This window comes from Coregonus clupeaformis, chromosome 5 (genome assembly GCF_020615455.1).
Source record: "Coregonus clupeaformis isolate EN_2021a chromosome 5, ASM2061545v1, whole genome shotgun sequence".
Lineage (NCBI taxonomy): Eukaryota > Metazoa > Chordata > Actinopteri > Salmoniformes > Salmonidae > Coregonus > Coregonus clupeaformis.
In genome coordinates this window covers 21470838-21485585 of record NC_059196.1, presented here as the reverse complement: position 1 = coordinate 21485585, position 14748 = coordinate 21470838, and the positions used below count along the sequence as shown (strand labels likewise).

General features: G+C 43.2%; 1 protein-coding gene across 1 annotated transcript in view; it reads right to left on the bottom strand.

Annotated features, from left to right (window-relative positions):
• LOC121564815 (multiple epidermal growth factor-like domains protein 6) overlaps positions 1 to 14748 on the bottom strand; it is a 97695-nt gene that overhangs the window by 26195 nt on the left and 56752 nt on the right. Inside the window, exons 13-23 of the mRNA XM_041875892.1 lie at positions 14517 to 14714; positions 14241 to 14372; positions 12146 to 12274; positions 11564 to 11692; positions 11102 to 11236; positions 9912 to 10046; positions 9156 to 9281; positions 8665 to 8796; positions 8399 to 8527; positions 8065 to 8196; positions 7491 to 7619 (exon numbers count right to left, since the gene is read on the bottom strand). Of these exons, the coding sequence (XP_041731826.1) occupies positions 7491 to 7619; positions 8065 to 8196; positions 8399 to 8527; positions 8665 to 8796; positions 9156 to 9281; positions 9912 to 10046; positions 11102 to 11236; positions 11564 to 11692; positions 12146 to 12274; positions 14241 to 14372; positions 14517 to 14714 (1506 nt within the window). The remainder of the gene's footprint in view (positions 1 to 7490; positions 7620 to 8064; positions 8197 to 8398; positions 8528 to 8664; positions 8797 to 9155; positions 9282 to 9911; positions 10047 to 11101; positions 11237 to 11563; positions 11693 to 12145; positions 12275 to 14240; positions 14373 to 14516; positions 14715 to 14748) is intronic.

The following is a 14748-nucleotide window of genomic DNA, read 5'->3' as shown; positions in this document are numbered from 1 at the left end:
TGGATAGCAGAGAATATGCCTACCATTTACCCTCACTTCTTGGACAGACCAGAGCCTTAGATATGCAGTTTTAGAAACTGTTCTTCATCCTGTAAGCATTACATGGCAACACAGGAATTTTGATAGCTCAGAGGGCTGCGGGCCAGAAGGTTTTGGGTTCACAGACCACTGTGGACAAGAGTAGGGGTGGAAAGATCTCCTTTATAGTAAAAACATTGCATGAATCTATCGTCATATTTGCAGGTCCGAGAAAAATAGCGTTTTATAAACATTTCATGCAATTCTACATCATTTTACATATTAGCAGAATATTTTTAAATACCACACAAATTACCGAAATTACAGGCTAAGAATGGACATAGAGATATACTGTGACGAGGTGTGAATGAAGGAGTCAGGCGCAGGAGGTAAAATACCGAAGTCCAGAGTTTATTCCGTTTACATAAATCAAACGCCCCAAGCGTCAAACAAAACTATTACAAGGGAAAACATCCACCTTGGCATAAACACAGTGAATAGTAGCTCAACCGAGCTACACGCTCTCACAACAAACAATTACTCACAAAGACAAGGGGAACACAGGGAACACTTATACACATACTAATTAGGGGAATGAGCACCTGGTGTGTGTGATTGACAAGACATGACAAGTGGAGTGATGAGAATGGGATCGGCAGTAGCTAGTACTCCGGTGACGACGAACGCCGAAGCCTGCCCGAACCAGGAGGGGGGGCAGCCTCGGCGGAAGTTGTGACATATACTGTACCTATGTGTTCATCTTATCATATTTCTCGAATGCCAAATCACTGTGTTCTGTTTGCAAATAAACTGTCCCAGTTTGCAAATAATTAAATCTGAGACATCTTTAGGAATCTGAGCATGGTACTTTCATTAGTTAAGCCTACCTTTCCACCCCAGACAGAGTAGGCCTACCGACGCAGAAAAATGTAAGCTTTAACTGCTGGCTACTCTTCTTCCGTGGCTTAACCCAATGAGAGAAGGTCACAAGTGTTTCCCTAAAATCTGTCTGGGTTTAAACATATTCTATTGTACAGAAAGTGAATAGCTTAATCAATTGATAGTGACAGAATTAGATTACTTCCCAAGCAAAGTCCATTATTTGTCTCCTTGGCTACAGAAGGTTGTAGCTCAGCCTCTGAATGTCAAAGAAACTAAACAATGATATCCCCATATGCATCTGAGTCACGTCTTTCCCATGTATTTTACAGCTTGTTTCTAGCATAAAGCATTGTGGACCAAAGCCCTGTTATAGATCACTTTATATAATCAGATCTGTTTTATTTTCTTCAAAATCTTAAGCTAACAAGGTGTAGGCCTGTGATTTTTGCAATTTTCTTGAATAAAAGTAAGTCCCATGGCATACCCTCTCATACCCCCTCAATTCGAGTCTTGGTTTTAACTTAACAGTCCTTCACTGACATAGAGGTAGGCTATTTAAAGAGTGCATGGTGGGCGGAGGAATTGGCCAACAAATCTATGGATATAGCAGCCTATAGCCTAATTTCGTCTGTCAAACAGGTAGGCCTACCTCTTATTTCTTAAATAGGAAGAAATAGGCTCCAACACAAAGCCCTCTTGTTGTTAGTAAAATCTAATTAAAATGACAGTTGAAATGAATTATGCCTACTCGAATGTGCCTACTTTCAGCACCATAAGCTGTCAATTTTCGATTGGTTGTGCCGTGGCTGCTGCTTCAAGTTTCAGCACCACAATGTAAGTTACTCGAATCTGGCTTATTGTGAGGTCAATAACTCTGATAAATACATCATGGGCAAGAAACATATTGTTTTTATTAAAATCAATTATAGTAGTAGCAAGCTATCAAAGTTGACCTCCGGTCCTCCGGTTCATCTTCGCGCTCTCCTTCTAAATCTGAACAGAACATAGGCTATTGGATAATATAGTATTTTCTGGAATAATCAAAAAAACTTTGACTCTCCTCCTGAATTGCCACTGTAGGCTTACACAGCACACCATTGGTTAGGCAGCACAAAACAAATGTTGGATCAGCCAGAGCAGGCCGGGGCTCAAGTTTGGAATATCCATTGCAGTGTGTAATGCAGCCAAGTTTTATTTACACCATCCCAGCAGCGCAAAAGACTCAGGAAGGAAGTACATTTTCTTTTAAATATAACTTTGCTCGGTGCTTCTCCGAGCATGCACTTCGTAGCCTATAGACTATGGATAATTTGATTGAGACCACACTAAATAGCCTATAGGCTTGATATTGTGCACCCAGCAGAGAATCAGAGATGAGGGGCAATCTATAGCCTAATAAAAAACTAATTCTAAAACACTGAGAAATATACAAAAATCATCAATTACAAATTACATTACCCTCCTATGGACTAGATTAAAAAGATATTAAACCCTCCCCTTGACTGAAATTTATCAAGCATGACCCTCCCCCATTTTCCTCCAGGTACCCATTCTGTAAATGTCGATCCATCCCTTACGTCGGATTCGGCCCTCTCAAAGTGAGCGAGTGAGCACAGAGCATGATGGACCAGGAAAGAGCTTCCCAATACTCACCCTACTTTTGCCACTTGTTTCTGCAGTTCAGCGGCGCATTCAGCGAGTTGGATACCTCTACGCTGCTATACATATTTATTTGGTTTGCCATTCTATCGTTTTCAATGGAATTGGTGTGGTAATTAAATATAATTTATTTCAAATGTATCATAATTAATTTTCCAGAAATATTTTTACCAGCTCTGTGTAATCTCAAATTGAAAAAAGTGATGTAGCGCTGCTCCCCCGTGCTCCGGCAGCACTACAACCCTGGTGCTGTCTCAGTGGTGCTGTGTGTCTGTGGTGCTGTGTGTCTGTGGTGCTGTGTGTCTGTGGTGGTAGTGGCCATAGAGATACAGTGTACTGTTTCATTTTGTGATGGTAGCACAGTACTGGTGGTATTTGGTCAACAACTGATCAGATGGCTCTAGTCCTTGAGCTGCTGGCAGAGATACAGAGATGCCAGACTGATGTCATGTTTGATGCCAGGGTGTGAGTTGATTAGGTACATTTCACCATGACATCCACCACAGCCCATTTTGTCTGACCAGCAGACCTCTAGTAATTTGGTGACCTCTGTAATCTTCCGCCAACACAGTTATAGGATTATAGGGTTTTATAAACTGGGTTGTTCGAGCCCTGAATGCTGATTGCCTGACAGCCGTGGTATATCAGACCGTATAGCACAGGTATGACAAAACATTTATTTTTACGGCTCCAATTACGTTGGTAATTAATTTATACTCGGGGGTTTGTGGTATATGGCCAATATACCATGGCTAAGGGCTGTATCCGGGCACGACGCTTTGCGTCATGCCTAAGAACAGCCCTTAGCCATGGTACAGTGGGGAAAAAAGTATTTAGTCAGCCACCAATTGTGCAAGTTCTCCCACTTAAAAAGATGAGAGAGGCCTGTAATTTTCATCATAGGTACACGTCAACTATGACAGACAAATTGAGATTTTTTTTCTCCAGAAAATCACATTGTAGGATTTTTAATGAATTTATTTACTAATTATGGTGGAAAATAAGTATTTGGTCACCTACAAACAAGCAATATTTCTGGCTCTCACAGACCTGTAACTTCTTCTTTAAGAGGCTCCTCTGTCCTCCACTCGTTACCTGTATTAATGGCACCTGTTTGAACTTGTTATCAGTATAAAAACACCTGTCCATAACCTCAAACAGTCACACTCCAAACTCCACTATGGCCAAGACCAAAGAGCTGTCAAAGGACACCAGAAACAAAATTGTAGACCTGCACCAGGCTGGGAAGACTGAATCTGCAATAGGTAAGCAGCTTGGTTTGAAGAAATCAACTGTGGGAGCAATTATTAGGAAATGGAAGTCATACAAGACCACTGATAATCTCCCTCGATCTGGGGCTCCACGCAAGATCTCACCCCGTGGGGTCAAAATGATCACAAGAACGGTGAGCAAAAATCCCAGAACCACACGGGGGGACCTAGTGAATGACCTGCAGAGAGCTGGGACCAAAGTAACAAAGCCTACCATCAGTAGCACACTACGCCGCCAGGGACTCAAATCCTGCAGTGCCAGACATGTCCCCCTGCTTAAGCCAGTACATGTCCAGGCCCGTCTGAAGTTTGCTAGAGTGCATTTGGATGATCCAGAAGAGGATTGGGAGAATGTCATATGGTCAGATGAAACCAAAATATAACTTTTTGGTAAAAAGTCAACTCGTCGTGTTTGGAGGACAAAGAATGCTGAGTTGCATCCAAAGAACACCATACCTACTGTGAAGCATGGGTGTGGAAACATCATGCTTTGGGGCTGTTTTTCTGCAAAGGGACCAGAACGACTGATCCGTGTAAAGGAAAGAATGAATGGGGCCATGTATCGTGAGATTTTGAGTGAAAACCTCCTTCCATCAGCAAGGGCATTGAAGATGAAACGTGGCTGGGTCTTTCATGACAATGATCCCAAACACACCGCCCGGGCAACGAAGGAGTGGCTTCGTAAGAAGCATTTCAAGGTCCTGGAGTGGCCTAGCCAGTCTCCAGATCTCAACCCCATAGAAAATCTTTGGAGGGAGTTGAAAGTCTGTGTTGCCCAGCAACAGCCCCAAAACATCACTGCTCTAGAGGAGATCTGCATGGAGGAATGGGCCAAAATACCAGAAACAGTGTGTGAAAACCTTGTGAAGACTTACAGAAAACATTTGACCTGTGTCATTGCCAACAAAGAGTATATAACAAAGTATTGAGAAACTTTTGTTATTGACCAAATACTTATTTTCCACCATAATTTGCAAATAAATTCATTAAAAATCCTACAATGTGATTTTCTGGATTTTCTTTTCTCATTTTGTCTGTCATAGTTGACGTGTACCTATGATGAAAATTACAGGCCTCTCTCATCTTTTTAAGTGGGAGAACATGCACAATTTGTGGCTGACTAAATACTTTTTTTCCCCACTGTATATTGGCCATATATCACACCCCCTTGTGCCTTATTGCGTAAATCAGTTATCTTTATCAATTTACAAAATGCACTTAGTTTACATCAACCAAATATTCACATGATCTAAATGGGTTATTTTACTGTTTGTAATTTGAAGGGGGATTTTTTTATATTCTGAATTCTCCTTTACATACATATTTAAAATACATAGATAGATATTGGGATCCTGGTTTGAAGTCACCAAACGCCAATGCCCAGAGTGAAGTGTCATTTTATATTACCCTGGGCTGTGCTGCTATTTCCACTGTCGATGGAAGGTTTAAGTTGTGTGCTGTGCCTGTTGTGCCTCTGTTTATAGTGAGTACTGGGAGTCCTCAAACTCCACCAGCCACCAGTGTGCTGCTAGCTACATCACATATTAAATTAGCTCTTTAAAGGGGCAATCTGGGATATGAAAAACAACAAACTGGCCCCTCCACTTATTTTGGTAAACAGCTGACAGATGGGGCTGAAGAAATGTAACCACTCGCAAATTCATGGATGTAAGGACTGGCCATGCATAGATCAAAATTATAGTTTTAACCATGTTTTGATATGTGGTTTTACAATCAATGGAGTAAAACAAACTTATATTGACAGTTGAACTAAGCTCAAAAGTTATATTCTTCAAGAATTAATGGCTATATGTCATTCATGCAAAAGTCCAAAAATGGATGTACCAAAACCAGTCCCTGATTGCCCCTTTAAGGAAGTAATGAGGATTACTTCCAGATCCCTGCCTGTGTGTTGAAGCGCTGTGTCCTGTCAACCTAGTCAGCCTATAAACCAAGGCCTGAGACCACACAGCCAGACAGACATAGAGACATGGAAGGGGAAACTCTGGCCCTCACTGCCTAGTAGAAATCACTTCTTTACTGCTCCTAAAGGAAAAGGCCCCTGTACAATATGGGGAAACTGGGGGGGAGACTTTAGAAACAGAACAGTGGGAGACATAGAGAGAGAGAGAGAGAGAGAGAGAGAGAGAGAGAGAGAGAGAGAGAGAGAATATTTATATTTGAGTTTCCATGGTCATTTCCATTGAGGCTGATGCCTATGATGTCTATGTTGGAAACCATTGGCTTGTTATGGTTAGGAATTTTAAATCCTGCAGGTCAGAATGGTGTGTGTTAATGTATCTTATGATATAATGTGACATGACTGTGATTCACGCATGAAGCAGGCTATATTTTACAGCACTGGTAACATAAATCTTACACCACAAATTTGCATTAGACCGTTTCAGTCAAAGCCTAATCAAAATCAAATCAATTAGCTAGTCAAGCTTGAGACCAGCTACTCTGGAATATGCACATATAGTTGGTCTTGTTTTACTGTAATTGGACTGTGTGTGAGAATCTGCACAAGGACCATCAGAGATACACCAGCGCCCTCCAGAGTCTAACATAGGACTTTTCACTGGAAAAGTTGCCTTGGTAGTTTAAAACTAAACCACAGTGAGTGGCTAAACAGATTCTAGAGAAGATAGTATGATGATCTCAAAAAACCCAGTCAAACCTTAATCATTAAAGAGTACCTATAACAGCTAGAATAGCCAAAGCTAGACCGATCTATGAGGGACCAATACAATAGTCCCACAACAAAAGTTTATTACTTACTCATATTTAATTGAAGCGCTTCGGACAGCTTGACACCAGATTCATTGTCAATCTCTCCTCCGTGTAGAGATCTGTTTATATAGCTAGATGTATATTGTTACACTAGTCACATAACTGGGTGGTGGTTTGTGAAATCTGAGTGGTTTCTCTACTAGAACTTTCATTACTAGACCAATAGAAGAGACCATAAGAGAGGGGTTACGCTTTATTTTACAGCCTGGTATAAGGTCATTTAACAGACGATCTTATCCAGAGTGACTTACAGGCACAATTAGGGTTAAGTGTCTTGCTCAAGGGCACATTGACAGATTTTTCCACCTAGTCGGCTCTGGGATTTTAAGTAGCAACCTTTCGGTTACTGGCCCAATGCTCTTAACTGCTAGGCTACCTGTCACCCTATAAATGAACGGGTTTGATTCCAGAATTTTTTGTGAATTTAATTAAAAACGCATCTTGTGAAAGAGATAGCTGTTATTTTTTCATCTTACCATGACATTGGCTAGTGAAAAGACAGACATGATTTTGTTTGAAATATATTGTAAGGTAATTTTATTTTAGAGAGATAACATTTGGTTAGTGACCAACCTTTTGATTACTGGCCCAACACTCTTAACCGCTAGGCTACCTAACTATTTGGTAAAAATGGATAGTTCCTGGTACTTACCTCAAATAATTCAAGTGTACAAACCTACGCTTGTCTCAATGAATCTCAAATAAACTAAAATGTAATGAATATGCTATTGTTAGGTAATTGCCATTTTAACAATTTCAAAGTAACTACCTGCTAAATACCAGGATGTAAAATAAAAGGTTGCCCAATGGGGCCCTGTTTTAGGAATAGATGTGTAAATGTAGTACACTTTTTTTCACAAGTCTTACTTTTCTCACAGAAGCTTCCGGCCCATCCAGAGGAGCAGGTGCAGGCTCCACTCACATGGTCACACAAAGCCCCATGCTGACACTGACAGTCCAGGGCACAGCCCAAACCATAGCTGCCCTCCACACACTCTGGGGGAACAGGGGAGAGACACACGGACAACATCAGACAGAGATATTACTAGCCAAAATATATACACATTTGCTGCTGTAAGGACATGCTTTTTGTCACAGCAAAAATATTGTCACAGCAAAATAATCCTGCAGCAACAGGATTTTAATGTTTAGTCCATAATTTTGCTTGATCGATGGTTAGGCTATTAGCTGGCCAAAAGTAGGCTACAAGAAAAGTAAAATACTATTAATATAACCATGTGTTAGTGTGGGTTTTCAGTGAATTTATGTAAATCACAAAGCTCATCTGCATTTCCTGTGGTAAAGGAACATTCTCAGCAACAAAATAGTGATCAAATTAAGATCCTACATCTGTAGAACACTTGCTTGAACCAGATCTGGTCCAAAGATGTGTTACAGTGTATTACCTAAAGATGGCAGTATTTCCAAAGAAATGTCTTACTCTGTTCACAGTGGTTTCCAGTGAAGCCAGCCTCACACACACAGCGTCCAGTCACAGCATCACAACTCAGGGCTCGGTCTGCACACTGGCACCTGCTGGAGCATCCAGAGCCCCAGGACCCCACCTCACAGGCTGTGGAGACACACACACACACACACACACACACACACACACACACACACACACACACACAGTCGTTTTCTTTACCAACCTGTGTGTGTGTGTGTGTGTGTGTGTGTGTGTGTGTGTGTGTGTGTGTGTGTGTGTGTGTGTGTGTGTGTGTGTGTGTGTGTGTGTGCATCTGCCTGTGTGTATGTGTGATAGTGGTGCTTACGCTTAGTGCAGTTGTGTCCTGTTCGGCCCGGGGGACAGGTGCAGTGTCCGGTGACAGGGTCACAGCTGGCATCAGGGTGACAGACACAGGTACTCACACAGCCTGGCCCATAGGACCCTGTTGGACACACTGTTGAGCAGAGGAATAGTCAGCGTGAAATATAACACAGTATATCATAAGGTATTTCTCCCTCGCAGTCTCTCTCTTTCCTTTCGCCCTTACTTTAGCAAGACTGAAGGCTATTGTCGTTTATTTGTTTCACTCACCAGTCTGGCAGAGTTGTCCTGTGTACCCAGGGCTGCAGTTACAGACTCCTGTCTGCTTGTTGCAGGAAGCTCCGTTATCACACGCTCTACATAGGAACTGGCACTTCAACCCCCATAATCCCTCTGGGCAGTCTACGGGGGGAGGAAAAACTCAGGCCTATAGCTATTGACCAGTTATAGACCAGTTTTGGTGGTCAGGTCATTTGGTCAGGATAAACCCTAATTGAGATGTATGACCATCAAGACCACATGGTTTAACTGACTTCAGGTCAAAGGTTTAAGAGCAGATGAAGAGCAGGTCTGATTGGTGGACCGATGTCTTCAAATACTACTGTACTGTTTGAATTTAGATCCTCACCCCAGATTTGAAAAACAGTGAGGGACAATATAGAAGAAACGGCATGAGATTTAGGGGAAATATAAATACAGTATAATAATGAGTAATAATATATTTAACAGTAAATAATTGAGTTATGAAGCATTATAACTACCTTGATGACAGGCCTTTCCTGTCTTCCCAACAGGGCAGATACACTCTCCTGTCATGGGGTCACAGGGTGCTCCTCCACACACACACGTCTGGAGGCAGTTCTCCCCGAACTGACCAGCACTGCAGGCTACATGCCGATACACAGAGGATGGAATGATGGAGGGAGAGAGAGACAGAGAGAAAGGGTTACACAAACCTTTTTTAATTTCCTGTATATCTCCCTCACTGGGATCGTGTGCAGTAGCAAGGCGATCTCAAAGTGGACTGATGTTCCATGGCCCCCTCTCACAACCTCACGTCAATTCAAAGCTAAACAAAACCCTAAAGAGATGGATGATTTGTTTGCTTTAATAAAGGGACCCTCATGGAGGTCTGGACAATGCATTAGGTCTAAAATAACCCCTCCATGTTATATTGGCCGGTCTGTAGGGAGACAGAGTTATGATTTAAACAGAACTCCTGAACGTTCTTTAATATCTCTGGACCAAAGGAGAGACTAAAGCCACTGAAACTTTCCACTGGTCTTTAGAGCAAGCTGCCAGAAGAGGAACACTTTTGAAGCCTATTGAGCAAACTAATACGCAAACATGTACGCACACGCATGCAGGCATACACACTCATACACACACACCCATTAATATTTCCACATTCATGAGGGTAAGGTCAGGAGTTGTTCCTGAATGGACCAGGAAACACTCCTGTCCCTAGCTACATGCACTGTGGTTGGGAAGTCTCCTCCACAGGGGGGTTGGCTCACCCAGCTGACACAGGTTCCCATGGAGCCCTGCAGGACACCTCCGGGTGCACTCTCCACTCCTAGGGTCACAGGTCGCCCCAACTGGACAGTTGCACTGCTGCCCACAGCCACTACCATAGAACCCTGGATCACACTCTGGAGAGAAACACACACACAGACAGACACACATGTACACACACACTACCAGTCAAAAGTTTGGACACACCTACTCATTCAAGGGTTTTTCTTTATTTTTAAAATGTTTTACATTGTAGAATAATAGTGAAGACATCAAAACTATGAAATAACACATATGCAATCATGTAGTAACCAAAGAAGTGTTAAACAAATCAAAATATATTTTATATTTGAGATTCTTCAAATAGCCACATTTTGTCTTGATGACAGCTTTGCACACTCTTGCATTCTCTCAACCAGCTTCATGAGGTAGTCACCTGGAATGCATTTCAATTAACAGGTGTGCCTTCTTAAAAGCTAATTTGTTGAATTGATTTCCTTCTTAATGCGTTTCAGCCAATTAGTTGTGTGTGTGTGTGGGGGGGGGGGGGCTAAAATGACTAAAATGTAAAATGTAAGAACAGCTCAAATAAGCAAAGAGAAACAGTGGAAATTTGTCCTTTGGTCTGGAGTCCAAATTGGAGATCTTTGGTTCCAACCGCCGTGTTTTTGTGAGACGCGGTGTGGGTGAACGGATGACCGCATGTGTAGTTCCCACTGTAAAGCATGGAGGAGGAGGTGTTATGGTGTGGGGGTGCTTTGCTGGTGACACTGTCTGTGATTTATTTAGAATTCAAGGCACACTTAACCAGCATGGCTACCACAGCATTCTGCAGGTGAAGCTGGTTGAGGGAATGCCAAGAGTGTGCAAAGCTGTCATCAAGGCAAAGGGTGGCTATTTGAAAAATCTCAAATATAAAATATATTTAGATTTGTTTAACACTTTTTTGGTTAATACATGATTCCATATGTGTTATTTCATAGTTTTGATGTCTTCACTATTATACCACAATGTAAAAAACAGTAAAAATAAAGAAAAACCCTTGAATGAGTAGGTGTGTCCAAACCTTTGACTGGTACTGTACATACACACAGGAGAGGAGCTTCACTATCATCCAGACAAACCATGTCATTTTTCTTTTTCAATAACGTCAATATCCGTGTACTGTATTGTCTGAGCCAGAACAGCTTACCTTGGTGACACTGAGAGCCGTGGTAGCCAGATTTACACAGACAGGTCCCGTTCTTGGGATGGCAGCTTAAGGAATGTTCCAGAACACAGTCACACTCCTCAGAGCAGCTGACACCGTGGGTCCACCTGGGACAAGCTGGAGAAGGGAAGGTACTGTCACTATAACTCTAGGATCAGGGACCAAGCTACAGAAAGGGAATTGACATCATTTTCTTAATCTGTCACTACCGCAGTGTTCCTAAAATCTGGTCCAAGAGACACACACAGGCAGTGCATGCTTTTGTTCCAGACCAGTACTAAGACACCTGATTTAACTGAACCGGTGGTTGATGTTTAGTTAATTAGTTGAATCAACTTATAACAAAAGCTTCAAGATGAGGGCTGAAGAACACTGCTGTACTACATTAAGATGTCAGTCATGGTGGCTGCTGGGTACTGTAGTGTAGATCATATGGGTACTCACGCAGGTGGCAGAAGCGCCCGTACAGCCCCGGGGCACACAGGCAGGCTCCATAGAGACGGTGGCAGCGCCCGTTGTTGGGACAGTTACACTTCCGCCTACAGTGTTTCCCAAAGTATCCTTGTGGGCAACCTGTCAACATGTCAACAAGACACAGAAGAGTTGCACATGTGGTTAGACCAGATTTTGCTCTTCCAGTATGTATACAGTAGCCTGGTCCCCGATCTGTTTGTGCTGTCTTGCAAACTCCTATGGTCATTATCATATTGCCGAGACAGCACACACAGATCTGGCACCAGGCTATGTCTACAGGGCAGAGCCAGTTCCTAACCTTATGGGTGGTGAAATGAACAGGGTCAGCTAAATAGGATTAGCCACTTAAGGCAAGGAGACTGGTCTGCTTCTGGACTTGGATGTGGGGGAGCTGTGACATGGAGTGACATAAAACCATGCAGTGGGGAGGAGATGAGAGGAGTGGTGGGCTACTGAAGTGCCAGTAATAAGGAAAAAATGTGCTGTGTTTGGACCCCTGTGGGGGAGCAGTCGGCTGAGTGCTGGGGTGTGTGTGTGTGTATCAGTCCCTACCGTCCTCACAGAGCTGGCCCTGCACCCCCGGTGGGCAAACACACCTCCCAGTCACTGGTTCACAGGAGCCCCCGTTCTGGCAACGACACAGACTGTTACAGGACTGTCCATAGGTCCCCACAGGACAAGCTGGGAGGGAGGGAGGGAGAGAGAGAGAGAGAGAGAGAGAGAGAGAGAGAGAGAGAGAGAGAGAGAGAGAGAGAGAGAGAGAGAGAGAGAGAGAGAGAGAGAGAGAGAGAGAGAGAGAGAGAGAGAGAGAGAGAGAGAGAGAGAGAGAGAGAGAGAGAGAGAGAGAGAGAGAGATTGAGACATTCTAACTCTTTGCTTTTACATGATCTTCTCCACATGAGGGTCTTTCTCCACAGTATTAGCTTTTTGCGTTTCCCACATTAATCCGACACGGCTTGTATCGCAATTACCACACACAACCCAGCTGGACCTTTTAAATGGGTTCAGTCAAAGCCAGTCAACATTCCATGTCACACTTCTTGTACACAACTATTTTATGAATCTCTGAGGGAAAATATGTCAGTTAGCAATTAGTAATGTTTTTAGCCATGTGGCAATGTGGCAAGCTAGGCTAGTGCAAAATCAGTACATAACACATTCTGAGAATAATCCTCTCTGGTTACACTGTATCCAGGCATACACAGCACTGCCTTCCCATATCTAACAAATGTTGTCATTCAAAATGCAATAGCATGTCTATATACACAGAGTGTACGTTATGAACACCTGCTCTTTCCATGACATAGGGAAGGGGATACCTAGTCAGTTGCACAACTGAATGCATTCAACCAAAATGTGTCTTCCGCAATTAACCCAACCCCTCTGAAACAGAAAGATGCGGGCGGCTGCCTTAATTGATGTCATCGGCGCCCAGTTGTTGTTGGGGATTAACTGCCTTGCTCAAGGACAGAAATGCCGATTTTTTCCACCTTGCCGGGTCAGGAATTCGAACCAGCAACCTTTCAGCTCCTGGCCCATCGCTCTTAACCGCTAGGCTACCTGCCTTCCGCAGACTGACCAGGTGAATCCAGGTGAAAGCTATGATCCCTTTTTGATGTAACTTGTTACATTAAATCCACTTCAATCAGTGTAGATGAAGGGGAGGAGACAGGTTAAAGAAGATTTTTAAGCCTTGAGACAATTGAGACATGGATTGTGTATGTGTGCTATTCAGAGGGTGAATGGGCAATACACAATATTTAAGTGCCTTTGAATGGGGTATGGTAGTAGGTGCCAGGCGTACTGGTTTGTGTCAAGAACTGCAATGCTGCTGGGTTTTTCACACGCAACAGTTACCCATGTGTATCAAGAATGATCCACCACCCAAAGGACATCCTTGTCCAACTTGACACAACTGTGGGAACCACTGGAGTCAACATGAGCCAGCATCCCTGTGGAATGCTTTTGACACCTTGTAGAGTCCATTCCCCGACGAATTGAGGCTGTTCTGAGGGGAAAAGGGGTGGAGGGGTGCAACTCAATAGTAGGAAGGTGTTCTTAATATTTTGAACACTCAGTGTATAATAACATTAATGATGGAAACATTGTAGTTGTCTTCTTCCCAAGCTAACGATTAAAACCTAATGAGATGACAAAAATGGCCATTCTCTGCTATGTTTTCAATCTTCCCCACTGGTCAGATAAAATGGACTCATCATAACCTAACTCTTCTTGGTGTGAATTTGAACACTAGCCCAAAGGAGCATGTTTAAATGTATAAAAATGACTAATCGTAATGGATTTATCCCACAATTCCACTCATAATTATATCCCTGGTTCAGGTCCAGCCCAAAGACAGTCATTAATCATGCTTGGTTGTGAAACAATGGCTTCTGGCCTCTTTCTAACCCAGTGTTTGACAGTGGACATCCCTGGCCTTGGGGCTGTATTCTTTCTGTGGGGGACTTGGCCACTCTCCAGGCCAGATCTGGGTTCAAATACCTAACCCTGAGAACTAACCAATCAAATAACTGCCTGCTCAATAATAGACTCTGAATAACACTGAAACTCTGTCAGGTGATAGATGATTTCCAATGGTTACAGTGATAATAAGAGACGATAGGGAGAGAAGAGGAGAGTGACTTACTCTCATTGCAGATGACGCCAGTCCATCCAGGTGTACATTCACAGAAGTCTCTGTCCACACCACACAGTGCTCCGTTCTCACAGTCAGCACAGCTCACACTGCAGTCATCCCCAAAGGAGTCATCTAGACACACTGATACACACACACATAGTCCTGTAAAACCATGGCATGATTTACAATTTTTGCCACATATGGTAGGTCCAATGTCTGAGACTGAGTATATGTGTGATAACATTGAGCATCAACCAGACATGTATGTAAGCACTGATTGGCTACCTATGTGGCTGACCAGGGTGAGTTCCCCTCTCTGTGCCTCTTCCTCCTCATCATCACCATAAGGTGAGTGCAGGGCTGCAGTGTACTGCAGGAGCTGAGGGGGCCGTCGGAACAGCAGATCTGGCAACCTGTGCACTTCCAGATCCTCCTCTGCGTCATCCTCCTCTTCATCGTCATCCAGGTCACTGTCGTAAAGCGCTGCATTGGGACAGGCAGGCAGGTGGAGAGGAGA